This window comes from Humulus lupulus, chromosome 2 (assembly GCF_963169125.1).
Source record: "Humulus lupulus chromosome 2, drHumLupu1.1, whole genome shotgun sequence".
NCBI lineage: Eukaryota > Viridiplantae > Streptophyta > Magnoliopsida > Rosales > Cannabaceae > Humulus > Humulus lupulus.
Genome location: NC_084794.1, coordinates 115258462 through 115275567, shown reverse-complemented (window position 1 = coordinate 115275567; position 17106 = coordinate 115258462). Strand labels below are relative to the sequence as shown.

The following is a 17106-nucleotide window of genomic DNA, read 5'->3' as shown; positions in this document are numbered from 1 at the left end:
ATAAGGAGAAGCTTGTGGATGCTGATGCTCGACAGGGGCAGTCTTCAGGTGCTAAGGAGAGGCTGGTGGATGTAACTGATGATGGGGGGTTGACAGCAAAGAATAACTAGCAAACTCCTAAGAAGTTAGGTTTTCAAAATAAGCATGGACAAAGAGGAAGTACTAGCAAGAATGGGCACACAGTAGGGGTCCATGGGAAGAAGTTGATAAATGGTTTTGGGGTCCTGCACGATCAGACAGAGGGGAGTGTTGGAGACAGGGGTATTTTACAATCTTCTAATGGATAATTGTAATATACTTAGTTGGAATATAAGAGGCTTGAATAGCCCGAAAAAGCATGGTGCTATGTTAGATATTTGTAGCAAAAATAAAATAGGGATTGGTGCTATCTTAGAAACTAAAATGAAGGGAGAAAAAGTTCAGGACTTAATGAGGAATAAGTTCAGAAACTGGGACTATTTTTCTAGTTCAGTGACTGAAGGAAGAATATTGTTAATTTGGAGGAAAGGTTTTGTCAAAGTTAGTTTGATAAAAGAGGATTCTCAATTTATTCACTGCTTGGTTAAAATGACAGGTCATAAACATGCTTTTTACATTACTTTTGTGTATGGGAGAAACACTTTGGAGGAAAGGAAGTGTTTATGGCAAGGCATTTCTCAGCTTGTTCAGCCGAGTCATTCTTGGATGATTTTAGGCGATTTTAATGCTGTTTTTACAGCGAAGGATAGGAGTGGGGGAAAGCCAGTTTCTCAGTTGGAAATGGTTGATTATGCTCTTTGGTTTGCCTCGAACCATTTGGAAGCTCTTAAGAGTACAGGTTCTTTCTTTACTTGGACTAACAATCAAGAGGGAGTGTCTAGAATATATTCCAAAATAGACCACGTGTTTATCAATGAGGTTTGGGCAGTGGACTTCCCCAATACTACTGCTGTGTTTAAATGGGAAACTAGCTCTGATCACTATTCTTGCACCATTTCTGTTTTGCCAATTGAGAACTTAGGGGTTAAACCTTTTAGATTATATAATTTTAAGCAGCTGGTTTTGGAGTGTTGGAAGCAGCCGATGAAGGGATCTGGTTTGAAATCCATTTTCTTGAAGACAATGAGGCTTAAGCATAAACTTAAAAGATTCAACATGGACTGAATTGGAGATATAGGGGTTCAATTTCAAAAAGCTAAGGATCAATTTCAGAATGCTTTGTATTATGCTCAACTTTATCCAAGTAATATGGTCTATCAAGAAGAAGTTAAAACAACAGCTGCTAACTTCAGAGTTCATGAAAAAAGCTATTACAGCTTTTTAACACAAAGGAGTAAGATAAGGTGGCTGCATCAAGGGGATATGAATACTGCGTTTTTTTCCGCCTATATGAAGAAACGCAAAGAGGATAATATAATAGCCACGTTCATCAATGAGCAAGGTAGGGTGGTGGACAACTACTCGGGAGTTGTTTCTCATTTTCTAAACCATTTTCAGGGTATTATGGGAAGTCCCGATTTGGTTTTCAAGGGCTTAAACAGTAAGATTGTGGATATGGGAGTTAAACTGAATCTAGACCAGCAACTTCTGTTATTGAAACCGTTCACGCATAAGGAAATTCGAGATGCTATGTTTAGTATTTCTAGCATCAAGTCGCCTGGTCCTGATGGTTTTGGGTCAGCGTTTTATAAGGTGATGTGGCCGGACATAGGGGGTGAGGTTTGTAGAGCGGTTCTCCAATTTTTTGAGACAAGTTTTATTCTAGAAGAATTGCTGAATACTTCATTATCTTTGGTCCCTAAAGTTGATACTCCTAATCGGGCTGTGGATTTTAGACCTATTGTGTGTTGCTAAACTTTGTACAAATGTGTTTCAAAGCTACTTTGCTCTCGGTTAGCCAAAGTCCTCCCTTTTTTAGTTCACTCTAATCAGGGAGCGTTTATTCAAGGTAGATAAATAGCCCATAATGTTCTCATTTGTCAAGATATCGTCAAGAATTACAGAAGATCGTCCATTTCACCACGGTGTGCAATTAAAGTAGACATAAGCAAAGCCTATGATACAATAGATTAGAGATTTATTGAGGATCTCCTTTAGGTGTTATGCTTCCCTTCTAGATTCATTGGCTGGATAATGACCTATATTTCCAAAACTTCCTATTCTTTAATTATGAATGGAAGGATTCAGGGCAGGTTCAAAGGGGCGAAGGGGCTGAGACAGGGGGATCTTATTTCCCCTCTATTATTTGTCTTAGTTATGGAGTATCTTACTCGTAGTCTTCATTTAGCTGCGCAGAACTCAGCCTTCAAATTCCATCCTTTATGTAAGAATCTTAAGCTCATTAGCCTTTGTTTTCCTGATGACTTATTGATTTTTTGTAAAGGGGTTTTGTCATCAGTTAAAATCATCAAGAGTGTGTTGGGGGAGTTTAGTTCTGTGACTGGTCTTCATATTAATGAGAGTAAATCTCAGGTTTTTTATGGGGGAATTTCAGCTTCTGACCGAGAGCTTTTGTCTGCTGAGTTGAACCTTTCTGAGGGTGTGTTCCCTCTGAATTATCTTGGAGTCCCTATGAGACCTAAAAAATGGAAGCATGAAGATTGTGATGTCATCATTCAAAACATAAAAATGAGATTACACACCTGGGCTAGTAGACATCTATCATTTGCAGGCAGAATGCAACTTATTCATTCTGTTTTGTTTGGTCTGAGGAATTATTGGATGAGCATTTTTGTTCTACCTCAAAGTGTTATCAAGGAAATTGAGAGGCTATGTCGTGGCTTTCTTTGGGGTCTCAATGGTAATAGGTGTAAGATTCATATGGCTTCTTGGGACAAAGTTTGCTTGCCTAAGGCTTTTGGGGGGCTCAGTTTCAGAAATGGCCAGCGTTGGAATCATGCTATATTAGCTAAGTATATCTGGGCTGTCTCCGAAAAGCATGATGTTTTGTGGGTAAAATGGATCAACTCAGTTTATCTGAAAGGCTCTGATTTCTGGTCCTATAGATTACCTCAGGATACCAGCTGGTATTGGAGGAAGTTATGCAATATCAGAGGTAAATTCAGTAGGGAGGATATCATTGCTGCTGGTTTAAATGGGATGTTTAACTCTGCCAATCTATATATTCAGTCCTTGAATCATGTTCAGGTCGGATACTACAAAGCTGTATGGTGTAGATTATCCTTGCCTAAGCATAGATTTCTGTTATGGCAGGTCATAAATGCTCAGTTACTGACTTTTGATAATCTGTTGAGGTTCAAAGTGCCTCTTGATTCTGTCATGTGCCCAGTTTGTGGTGTTAGTGAAGAGAGCCACTCTCACTTATTTTTGCATGTTCTTTATCAGTTAAGGTTATGGAGATCCTAGCTGAGTGGCTGAATATCATGTTATGGCCTTATGAATTTGACAGATGGAGAGATTGGCTTTCTAGTAGGAACAATGGGTTACTATCTCACATTTATAACATGTTGTTTGCTGATGTTGTGTACTGCATTTGGAGGAATCGAAATTGCTGTATTTTTTATCTCTATTCTCGGACTGCATCCAGTATAGCTGCTGAAGTTAGGCTTTTAATGCAGAACAGGCTTATTAGTATTAGTAAGAAGAAGTTATCTGTTCAGGGAGCTTGTTTAATTGCTCAATTTACTATGTAATTTGCTAGTTTTTTGCTCTGTTTTCCCTGGTTTGGTTCGGCTGTAGCTGCTATGTTCTTGTTTGTTGGGGCTTGCTATTGTTAGCTGGTTTTGAGCTGTTTGTATTGTATTCTTGGTTGTTTGATTAATGAAGTTCATACTTTCTTCTTGATCAAAAAAAAAAAATAATTATAATATCTCAATTAACATTTTATAAAGTTAAACAAAAGTTAATTTTTATGAGATTATGATGATTACAAATTGAGGGGTACATATTTCAATCAAACTACTATGATGATCAATGATTAGGTGGTAGATATGTGTAACGACCCAAATTTACTAATAAGGCTTAATGGCCTTGATTAGTGTACCGAGAGGGCATAACTATATTATATGTGATTTAAATGATTAAAAGCATGTTTATATGATTATTTGGATATATGTGATGCATGACTATGTGTATTAGTACGCATGAAGGCCTTGATTAGGTTATAAGGGTATATTCGTAATTTTGGCCCGTTGAGGGCACACATGTAAATATTTGTGATAAATTGTTGAGACCACATTATTATGTGGATATATTTGTAGCATATGACTCGAGGCGATCCTAGTAAGCGGTTTAGCGGAAAAGTCATGTCTGGGATTTATAACCGACTCGTAGGAGTCCGGGGGTATTTATGGGAATTTGAGAAGTATATTGGAGATTATTTGATATTGTGGAATATAATTGGTGATTAGTTAGGTGTCGGGATGTAAGTGGTAAATATTAGAAACACTCGATGAATTAGCGGGAATTGGGAACAAATGACCAAAATGCCCTTAGAATGACTTAAAGGTTTAGGATTTATTGGGAGGGAAATATGGTCATTTGGTCTATAAGAGGATAAGTCATACTCAGCCTTTATGCACTTAGTGGAATGTTTAGAAACTAAAGGCAGCTGAAAAAAGAAAAGAAAAGAAGAAGGAAGGAAGGAAAGAAAAACAGAACACTTGGAGCTAACCCTTCTCTCTCACTCGGTTGGCTATTCTTCTTCATTTCTTGAGGATTTTCTAAAGCTGTAACTCAGGGAGAGCTTGGGCTAGAGCTTGGAGTTAAGGTCTTTGATTAAGCTTGAGGATTAGCAAAGGTTACTCACCCAATTGAGGTAAGTTTCAAGGTTTTCTTTACTTTCTGGTTTTGATGTTGAAATGGTTTTCTAAGCTGAGTTTTGATGGGAATTCTAGGGAGTTAAGCCTGGGGATTTGAGGAGCTGAAAGCTGAGGAGGTGTGGAAGATAACCTTGGTCAAAATTCTCCATTGAAGGTATGAAATTCTGGCTTTAAAGTTCTGAAGTTTCTGATGTTCTGTTGAGTTTGAGCTTCAAGCTCGATCATGGCATTTTCTTCATTTTGGGGTGCATGTGCTTAAGTTTCATATGGTTGGGTAATATGGGGGTGATTTATAGGTGATGGTAGGCTTGTTTTGGTGTTTGGTTGAAGTTTGGAAGGATTTTGGAGAGTTTTGGCTCGAGGAAGTTCGAAGGGGAAAATCAGGGTGTGTCTGTGTTGTGACTAGCGCTGTAGCGCTAGCCTTAGGGCGCTACAGCACTAGGCCTATTTGTTTGGGAGCTTTTTGGCTCTGCTTGTAGCACTATAGCGCCCTCTTTGTAGCGTTGTAGGGGGTTTTTGAGTTATTTCCTAGGGTTTTTGCCCGGGGGCTCAGGGTTTGATTCCACCACCCCGTTTGGTGGAATTAGTCCCGAGGGTAGGTTTTGGAATTGAAGTTTGGTATGGTTCTAATTTGTGGTTGTGACTAGGTGTATGCTAGGGCTTGGAAGGGATCGTGCTTGAGGGTCGGTTTCATTGATTAAAGCTAACGGAATCAAAGGTTAGAAAACTGCACCCGGTTATGTGATTATGTTGGGACTAAGAGCTCCCTATATCTGTATGATGTCATAGATGGTATTATGCCATGGGACATGTGATAAATGGCCTAAGAGTGCTGGAATCAATATTTGCGCACAGGGCACAGCTCGGCCACTGGTAGTTGAGGACAGCTTGATATTCACTGAGCTCGGTTTAAGCGAGCCGGAGTCAGTGGGATAAATAGGGGTGCGACCTAAGGGCATCGACCCTGGTTATTAAGTGTGAATTGATTGTTAATGTTAATTGATAAGCTTGGTATGGTGAATGCCTGATTATATGGATGTTTTGGACTTTTGAGTATATGATTATACTGCATGAATTATCTGATTGTTTGATTGATGATTATGCTCTGTTATTGTGTTTTCTTGCTGGGCCTTGGCTCACGGGTGCTACGTGGTGCAGGTAAAGGCAAGGGTAAAGTGGACCAGTCTTGAGTGGGAGAGCTTTGAGGCTGAATGTACATAGTCAGCCGATCAGTTGCCATGGCCGAGGAGTGGTACAGGACGGGAAAAGCCTAAATGTCTGGTTTTCCCTTAGAGCGGCTAGTAGTTGTACTTTTATCCGGAAATTTTATAAAATGTCTTTTAACGTTATTACTTTTGGAATCCCATGTAAAAATGTTTGATTATAAGAAATGAAACTTTTGTGACCGAAATCTTTTAACTCTTGTTCAACTGTAGTTTCAGTAACACGTTTCTAACTAAATGACTTGATTAGTAAGTCTTGCACTTTTATAAGCACACAGTGTAACTGTCTTGGCTATCCAGGGCGCTACAATATGCTATTGAGGTACTGATATGATGATTATCTTCATAGTATTAGAACAAAACTTTATCATGTAATTGGATCTTAATTATACATTTTTGACAATTAGTCGTGAGTTTTGACAACTTGTCTACATATTTTCGACCACCTGTCTATATATATCGACATGTTGTCTTATAATTCAACAACCTATCTAAAATTTTTGACCACCTGTTTGTATATTTTGACAGGTTGTGTTATGTTTCGACAATTTGACTAGTATAAAATATGACTTTTGCAACTAAAAAACTACTTAGTGACTTAAGTGTAATATTTCAAATTACTTACTAACTTTTACCACCAAAAAATCTATTTAATGGTTTAAGTGCAACCTTTTAGCCTACTTATTGACTATTGCTGCCAAAAAAATTACTTAGTGACTTAATTGCAACTTTTCAGACTACTTAATGATTTTCGCCGCAAACTTCCCTTTATATTTTTTATTCAATATATGTGATTTTAAAGTTTATACATTCAAGTAATTTATGTTCTTCTATCATCTTCTTTATCCTTATTTATTTTTGCTCATTATTTATATAGAATTAGCGATGTTTTTCTATATATTTTAAATTAGTATAAATAATATTAATGTCTTGTTTTATGTTCAATCTTTTATTGCATTATGAACTAACAGTATAATGTTATTCTTAGATTTTTCATAAGATTAATATATTGCTTCTAAGATTAGAACATAACTACTCAAATACATTTTGTGAAATATAAAATAACTTCAATGTTAAATCATTTGTGCAAACTTTGTGAATAAAAAATATAAAATAACTAAATAAAGCATATGAGCGATTCTTGAAACATTTCTATTCAATAATCTTTTATTACAACTTATTTTTATTTGCTTTATTTTACCATCAAATTCTTAAAACAAAAATCCCAAATCTATTTACATTACTTTTTTAACATTTTTGTGTTTATTTTTTCTACTAATCTTTTTGTTCTTAGTTATCTTCTTGTGGAATCGATCGTCCATCTATGCTACAACTATTGCTAGTGAAAGTCACATTTTGGACGTTAAAATTTTTTTGGCGTCGTTGCCGGGGAGGTAGTTTTTCAAGAGTTTAGTGGAATTTTTACCATGATGTTAGTAACTTTTTTTATTTATTTTTTGTTATTATTAATGTTGTGTTAGCTTGGTGTTCTTCTTCTTTGGTGTGTTTGTTATATTATTTTATATAATATAATGTTTAGATTAAATAATGTGACAAACATGTTTGTCACATATTGTAACATAATATTGAGAGTTACAAATTAAATAGACAAGTGTGTATATCTAAATTTGTAACACGTTTAAGAGTTACAAATCTTACAAAATCAGTAACTATTTTGTAACTCTCAAAAGATCACTTCAAATAATGTGTAGATTGAGACTTACACATTTCTAAAATTGGATTTCATAAGCCATAATGTGATACGGTTGTTGAAGATACGATTTTAACTTCCATTAGGTGTATGTAGGTTACAAAATCAATTGGGAAGTGTTTGGAACATTTTTGTGAAAAAAATGCGAAATTTGGAGGAGACAAAACACTCCAGACCGCAACCTGTGGTGTTAAAAGCCAAATCTCATTTTGCACATTGATCAATTTGAACATTTTGAATAGCTTAGGTAACTCCCAAATCTTCATATTGATTCCATAAACACCCAATTTAACATTGGTAATAGTCAAGGGAGTTGGTGGAATTTAAAATTCAAAGGGTGTCTCAAAATTCTATAAATAGGAGTCTAGTGATCACTTGTAAGGCACACCATTTTTATCCACTAGAGCACTTTGCTAGAAATTCACCAAAGCTTTGATAATTCCATAGAGATATTTCAATTTTGAGAGTTCCTTTAGTGCTTAGAGAATATGTGGAAATAAGCTTTTGGACAAAGGTCTTGAACCTTGTTCATGTTAGTGATCCCCACTACTTTACACTTAGGGTGGTGTGAGTGTAAGAGTGATCTTCTTATTGCTAGTGTTCTTCTTATCTTTTGTTCTTATTTCTTTCTTCTAGTTTATTTATTTATTTTTTTATATTGTATATGCTTTGAGTTGTATTTTCTATATATCTATCATCAACTATTTTTATTTACTTGTAATATGTATGCTTTGAGTTGTATCTTTCTTCCTCTACATCATCATCTTTTCTATTTATTTGTATCTTTTGCAATTGAGTCGTAACACTTATTTTATCTATCATCTTGTGCATTGTAATATTTTTTCTAGTGTTGTATTTGGTTTTTCATTATTTCCAATGGAACATATTATTTCTCTAACAATCAAAAGGATTTTTTTTTGTTTGTTTCAATGGAAGGAGAGACCGTCAAGATCATGAACCAAGACTGTAACATCCTAAATTTACAAATAAGGCTTAGTGTCTTGATTACTGTACTAGGAGGGCATAACTAGATGCTTATGTGTTAATATGATTTAATAGTGATTATATATGTGAACTATATGAGTTATATATCATACTGCTTATGCATGTTTAAGTGTATTAAATGTGGTTATAGGCATGCTTCTATTAAAAAAAGGCATTTTCGTAATTTGACCTGCTGAGGGTATACTTGTAATTATATATGATTTGTGAGTGGGATCAGATTATCATGTGGATATATTAGAGATATTCGACACGAGGCAATTCTAGTGAGAAATTTGGCGAAAAAGTCACAACAAGGATTAATACCCGACTCGAGTATTTAGCTAATTTTGTGAATTACCAGGAATTATTGGAGGTATAAGTGTTGGTATTTAATGATCAAATAAAATGTTCGCAGTGGAATATATGGACCCATTTTAATAAATATTAATACCAGCCAGGATCATATACATATATAAATATTAAATCACATACAAATAGATTAGAGATTACCTCTTGTAGCCTATCAACTATCCTTGAGTCTTTTTGTATAAATCAACGATCTTCCTATACAGTGTTCTCAGATCTCACACCCTGATCTTCCAATCCAATCATCAAACACACAAGGACGTGTGTGGGCACATAGGATTCAAAATGTTAATTTATGTGACTCTCTAGATGTACTCAACAATAAGATCTACAGAGTTTTGACAAAGAGAATGTTTAGAATAGTTTTCAGGTTTAGAGAAAACTATCGCTTTAGAGAGAGAGTCTGATTATCCATTATGTTCTGAACACATCAGTTTATAAAGATATTTAATCTATTTAAATAAAATATAATTCAAATTAAACTGATTAGATACTTTCCTTCAATTATCTATTTAAATTATATTTAAAAAGAATAATTAAATAAGTGATTAAACAAATTTATTTGAAATTCAAAATTCAAATCCCAGGAATAAAAATCCATGAGTGAGGCGCCACACACTGTACTGTACATTGTGTGTCGCCCAACCCTATTAGGGTTCCCCTAATTTTCTCATTTGTTTATTTAATCAACTTTTAAGACAATATATTTATACCAACATAAATATCAGTTAATTTGAATTAACATTATCTTAAAATATCAATTTTAAATTAAATAAATAAATATCATATTATAAATAAGATATTTATTATTTTCTCTCTTTATATTAATCCAAAGAAGATTAATATTAATTCTAACCTATAGTTTTTCAAAATAAAAACTATATAGTTAAATAATTAATTAATTCACAATTAATCAATAACCCATAATTATCAATTAATTATTTCCTTGCCCTGAAAAATTAATTCCTTTACAATTTAGTCATTTCTCTTAACAAATCTTTCTTTTGACATCCTTACCATTGGCAGTGTAGGACAGATGTGATTTGGGGACCATGGTCCTATAATACGAAGCTCCAATAAACCAGATTATTAATTAAACTCTTTAATCTAATAATATTATTTATTAATTCCTTGATTACTCTACTATAAATATGGAATTACATTCTAAGTATTTATAGAATTATATTTACAGAGTTTTCTCTAGTAGTCTAATGATATAATCAATATATGTAGTTCCGTCCTCCATTACTGGTTTGTTAATTAGAGCTGGTCAAAATTACCATTTTACTATTCTAATTACCTCTTGATCCTTAAGTACCATTAACTCACTAGTGAATAATTAATCTATAATTTAATTATAGATTTGAGCTCAATAACTATTTAGTTCCAGAATCAACCCTTAAGGGGACCAATATTCGATCCGTTAGGAAAGCATTGATTCCAATATTGTAATTCATGTTCTCATCCATCCATGATATTAAATCTCCAAAACAAAAGTCATTAGCCTCATTATTCTAAGAGACCTTAACGAGTGAATCAAAAGATGCAATAAACATAAACAAGAGTTCATGAATACTCAAGATTTAGACTGATCTACAAATGATAATCTATTATGATAATAATCAAATCTTTACGTCAAACAGCAAGTTTATAAAGATAATTAATTCTCATCAGTCCTGTCATATATAATCTCTATTATATACAACACCTTTACTAAGATGTCTATCCACATCAGTAATTCGAATCTAAATCACTTGTATCTTGTATGTTTAGCAAACCGTACTAGCAACCATTCATTAAAGATTCTTTGCTTTAATATGTTACTGACTATTTTATTCATTATGTATGATCTTAATTCTATCGTACTAATACAAGATCATATTCTCATGAATGAATAAGGAATTTTCTTGATATTATTATATAATTAATTCAAACAATAATTATAACATTCAAATATAATAAATTTGTACTTTTATTTAAAACCAATAAAACGTCTTTACCTGCTTTTAGCGCTTTAATCCTAACAATCTCCCACTTGCCCTCAAAGCAAGTGAGAAATTTCCTTTAACCCCATATTGCGCATGTGACCCATGAACGACTTTCCAGGAAGTGTCTTGGTTAACGGGTCAGCCAGGTTCTGTTCTGACACTATCTTCATAACAGTCACATCACCTCGGTGTACAATCTCTCTTACCAGATGGTATTTCCTTTCTATATGCTTCCCTTTCTTGTGGCTTTGATCACTAAAATCTACACGCAAGTATACATGGTCGTGTCAAGTAATAGATTCTGTAAGAACAGAGATCATCCCACAGAGACTATTAACCAATTACCAATAATTGCTTTTCAATTTATATTTGGTGATTAAAATTAAGGTGAATAATTCTAAGCTACGAACACAATTTAAATAACTGTAAACAGAACAATTAATCAATAGATTAAAAATCAATAACAAAAAGCCTAGCAATTAATTTCATCAACTTTTCATTCTATTAATTTTACTAATTAGTTCTAGATCTCTTCTTCCTATTCTAATAGTAGGTTAACATAAATCGATTCCTATTCTTTTTCAAGATATAAGATCTCAGCCTATATGCATGTTTTATACATCTTTGTGATAAACTTAAACATATAAAAGACATTAAGCATAGAAACCTAATTACTACACAAGCCATACAGGTACTCGCCTAATATGCAACCTATGACTATATGATGAGAGCATATTCAATTCTCATCTTTCGAATTTTGAATCAAAATCATTAAATCAAGTAAATAGTGCTCAAGTATTTACTAGCATCAAGCAAACATCATATAGATTAGAATAAAGAAGAAGTATCAATAGAACATCATAATAAAATTAAATTGAAATTCAAGCGATTACATTAATCCTTAGATAAAGGATTTAGCTCATAGATAACATAATGACAATAGAATTAAGATAATTGTTCATAGAAAATAACCTAAAGAATTAAGATGAAGAAGAAATCTAGAGTTTATAAAACTAAAACCTCCTCCTCAAAATCATAGATTAATGTCACTTAAATAGTTTTTCAATACTCCCAAGTGAAAAGACCATTTTGTCCTTTTGAAAGTGACTTAAGATTTCAAAAACCGCGTTGATAGCGTTGTAGCGCTGGTTTTGTAGCGCTACTTAAAGAGCCAACTTCTATCAAGAATTCTCTTACTAGTGTTGTAGCGCTAGTTTGGTAGCAATGGGGCGCTACTCTTTAGGATTTTCAAGCGTTGTAGCGCTATTTACAGAAACAAATGCTTTGAAGTCATCTTTCTAGCACTGTAGCGCCATTATGATAGCGTTGTAGCGCCATTAACAGAAATATTACTTGAACTTCTTGCTCCCGAATGACTCGATTTTCTCCAAAATAACTCCATTTTCTTCCACTTTCACTTCATTCCACTCTTTTCACCATCTTAGCATCAAAAACCTGAAACATGAACAAACAAGCATAAATCTGCAATAAAATAGCCCTAAACTAATGAAAACCTTCCTAAAAACTAGACCATAAACGAGCCTAAAACTCGTTTATCAAACTTCCCCAAACTAATCCTTTACTTGCCCTCAAGTAAAGAAACTAACTAGACTCAAACATAAGTAAACCAAGTTGACATAACTAACCAATTCCAACACTCAAGACTGCTATGCACATTATTCTCAGGAAAGCAACATGCTATTTAAAATATTAATCTAGATTTTCAGTCAAAATACTTCACCCTTTCACTGCAATTTATTAACGCCAAAGCTCATTTACTCATAACTCACAAATAAAATAATTGAACCACTTTATGCACCTCAAATTCTTACCAACTAACCACATAACCAAGGTATTACATATGCCTGTGCTACTTACTATTCTCCATTAATATAAACAAATGCACAAATAAGAATCAATAGGACTTTACCAAGGTTGTAATAGAAGGCTTAGGTGTAGGTAGATAAAGAAACATTTTAAGCTTAATCATACCACAAGCATTCCAACTAAACAAACTTTGCCAACAATTTCAAACCACTCATCCCTTGTTACCCTTTTTTTTTTCTTTCTTTTCAACGATTGAGAAAACTATGCAAAACCAACTCATTCTTATTTTTCTTTCTCATATTACACTCCCCCAAACTTTGATTTTTCAATAGATAACTGTTTGGGAATGTAGTCATTTTGCACTTTCTTTTTCTTTTCTTTCTTTAACTTTTCTCAATCATAAGAAATATTCTGAATAACACGTGATACATAACATCCCATTACACATTCGCTCCCCTCACATAATATTTTTCATGCTCATGGCGTGGGTCAAAAGAGTAAATGGTAATCAAATTCACAGCTAGGCTCAAAAGAATGTGTTAACAAGAAAACAGTTATAAAGCTCAAAAAGGTTGACTAAGGATAAAATTTAATAGGGTTAGCTTGAAAGGCACAACCAGTCCAAAAAAATTTGCCTATATCCTTTTCCTAAATGTGCATTGTTTCAAATTTCATCTCAAATAGTAAGCAAACAGGTTCTAGAATTTTTTTCAATCTTTTTCAATCCACAATCCAAATTCAACATGCATAAAATACTTCAATTATAACATTTGCAATTTATGAGCAATAGATCTCTAATGTCAACAAATCACAGTGAAAAAACAAAGTAATCTAACCAAGCACACAATTTTTTTTCAGAAGCACATCAAATTTTCATTTGGATTATACAACATAACAGTCAATCATATTAAAATGACAATTATCATCAACTTAATTTACACTCTAAAACATGACTCAGTACAAACTAACTAGCAAACCAAATTGAAAAACACATAAAATAACATAAAACTAAAAATAAATCCCTCCCCCAAACTTACAATTTAACATTGTTCGCAATGTTAAAGTACAAAAAGAATGAGAAAAGAGACTTGCCTGAACAGCCACGTCAGTATGGCGGTTATGGAGGCTTGGACGAAGGTCCCTCAAATGGTTTAGATGGAGGAGGCTGTGGTGGTCGAAATCCAGCAAATAGCGGAGGCGGTGGTGGTGGATACTGTGGTGAATAAGGTGGATACTATGGTGGTGGAGAAAAATAGTTTTGATCTGCCTCATTCAAAGACCAACGACTCACCAAACTATTCAAACGAGCCACATGGGTTTACCTCATGCTCATACCGCTGTCCCATGTACTGATGCATCATCTGATGCTGTTGGACCATGTATTGATTTTGTTGAACAAGATAATCCAACCTATCATGGACTTACTCATTCTAGGGTTAAGACTACCCTCCAGCAACAATGGTTCTGCAGTCTCCTCCACCTCAGGTTCAGCACGGCGCTTCCCTTTCTTTCTCGTCTACAGCACATAAAGAACAGGCTCGGGATAATCCTTCATTAAGGCAATAGATAAAGGCTACTGCAGTGATTGATAAATATCTGTTATGAACTCGGGCATTCTAGCTTTGTAACACATCATAGTGATCACAGACCCATGGCCCAATCCTCCAGTGGTATGGCCTTTTTCGATGTACTCAATGTTCTCCTTAATCCACAAGCCAATGTCGACAGTCATACCCATCATCAAAGCATACATCAAAAGCACTCTATCTTTAGTCATGTCAGAGACATAACTAACTGGCATAAATCTAGCACACACAAAGAAAGCCCAAAACCTTGCCTCTATGTTCAACTGACATGAAGAAATACTCTTAGGCAAGGAACCAGATGGATTCCACGGAGCTCCCTCAAAACATAATTTCTCAACCACAGCATCATAGTCTATGTATCCTTTAAAAAATCGTGAATATTCCTCATCTTGCTCTCTGATATGTGGCACATTAAACACCTTATAATCGATTCAACAGTGAAAGGCACCCGCTTGCCTCTAACAAATACTTTATCATTGTGCTTAGCCTTCATATTTGCATAAAATTCATAAACCAACGATACATTAGCCTGTTCCAGTTTAGTAACAAATTTATCCCACTTCCTAGCCGCTAGATTCGCTCTAACCAACTCAAAAAGTGGATGATCAAAGGGTTCATTTCGAAATTCCACCTCTCTTTCAAGAATCAAATTATTTTTTCCAAACCTCTCATACCGTTCTTGAGCCAAATAATCAATAAATCTTGTTTCATCATACTTCTGCTCTGGTGTGTCCTCCCTTTGGTGAGATGCAGACGCTTTGCCTTTGCCTTTATCCTTAGACTTGCCCTCTTTACTCTTAGGAGCCATAGTAACTATTCACTCAACACCACAAAATCTTAGAAAAAAAATTTGACAGCACCTCCCCTTAAATTATAAACTTTCCTTCTTCTAAATCACGCTACAAATCCAATATCACAGAACAATATACCCAAACACAATGGATCACAGCAACAAACACCAATTTCTACCCAAAGACAAGCAAAAATTGTACCCACCCCAAATGTTGATATAATCTTGAGACAAAAAGTAGTGAAAACACTTACTAGCCCTTGAGATTGCCTTCCACGTGCTTGAATGACCAAAGCCCCTTGAAAATTTCAATTGTCTTCAAGAAATTTGAATTTTTTTATTTTTAGGGTTCAAAAATTTGATGTAGAAATTGATTTTGGTGGAAAGGAATAAATTAATGGGTAATAGGGCTGAGAAGAGAGAAAGGAGGAATAAGAAATATAGTGGAATATATTGGAGGATTCTTTAATGGAGGATATAGGGTGGTAGGGAGTGGTTTGAGTAGAGAGGAAGAAGAGAAAACGGAATGGGAGAAGAAGAAAATGAGGTTTGGGGAATTTTTTTTCGAAATGCTTACTTTTTAAAATTTTTGAAGGCTTAGGGCATTGTAGCGCTACTAGGACATTTGGCCACCCATTGAATCTGGAACTAGCGCTGTAGCACTATTTGTATAGCGTTGTAGCACTATATGCTAAAAAGAAATATCTGAAACCCTCTAGAATAAGCGCTGTAGCACCACTTTGATAGCGCTTCAACTTAAAAAAAAAAAAAATCCCTAAGTCTCTGCTTGTAGCGCTATAGCACTTAGAATGTGGCGCTGTAGCGCTGCATCCTCCTACAATTCAAATTTTTCATGTTTTTCACGGTTTATGAGTTACAACACAATTTTTCCAAAATAAAACTACAAACAACTAAAACAAAATCTCTAAAAACATTGTTCCAAACAAAAAGAAACAAAAACAAAAACAAATAACCTAAAATTAAAAATTAAAAATAAACATAGGAATGCCTCCTAAGAGCGCTGTCTTTAACATCTTTTAGCTGGACTGTGAACACCCAATTCAGAGTGGTTCCATAATGACCACAAACTTGCATTTTTCTACCAGGCCTTCTAAATAATCCTTCAATCTCTGACCATTCACCTTAAAGTGTCCTGTTTTCTCGCTATGAATTTGCACCGCTCTATATGGAAAGGAAGCAACAACTGTATATGGTCCTGACCATCTCGACTTCAATTTATCAGGAAAGAGCTTAAATCGAGAATTAAATAGCATCACCTTGTCTCCTGGTTGAAAATCCTTCCTAAGTATCCGCTTATCATGAAAGGCCTTCGACTTGTCTTTATAAATCCTCGCATTCTCATAAGCTTCATTCTGAAATTCATTGAACTCGTTCAACTCCATAAGCCTATTTTTTCCGGCCATAAAGAGATCAATGTTTAACCTTTTCACAGCCCAGTAAGCTCTGTGCTCAAGTTCCACCAGTAAATGACATGCCTTACCAAACACCAATCGATACAGTGACATTCAGATCGGAGTTTTGAAGGATGTGCGATATGCCCAAAGTGAACCATCAAGCTTTTTCGACCAATCCTTCCTTGATGTATTTACAGTCTTTTTCAAGATGCTTTTAATCACCTGGTTTAAAATTTCGGCTTGACCATTTGCAAGTGGATGGAAGAAAAAATCTTTTCAATGATGAACTCCGTAACGAGCGCATAGAGCAGTGAATGACTTGTTGCAAAAATGACTTCCTCTGTCACTAATAATTGCTCTTGGAGTACCGAACCGGGTAAAAATATTTTTGTGAAGGAATTTAAGTACCTCTTTCCCATCACAAGTAGGAGTTACTGCAGCTTCTACCAATTGAGA

General features: G+C 34.6%; 1 protein-coding gene across 1 annotated transcript; it reads right to left on the bottom strand.

Moving 5' to 3' along the window:
* Nucleotides 1-16296: 16296 nt before the first annotated feature.
* LOC133814632 (uncharacterized) lies at nucleotides 16297-16761 on the bottom strand. The gene has a single exon (XM_062247568.1). The coding sequence runs from the start codon at nucleotides 16759-16761 to the stop codon at nucleotides 16297-16299; it is 465 nt and encodes a 154-aa protein (XP_062103552.1).
* Between the last annotated feature and the right edge of the window lie 345 nt (nucleotides 16762-17106).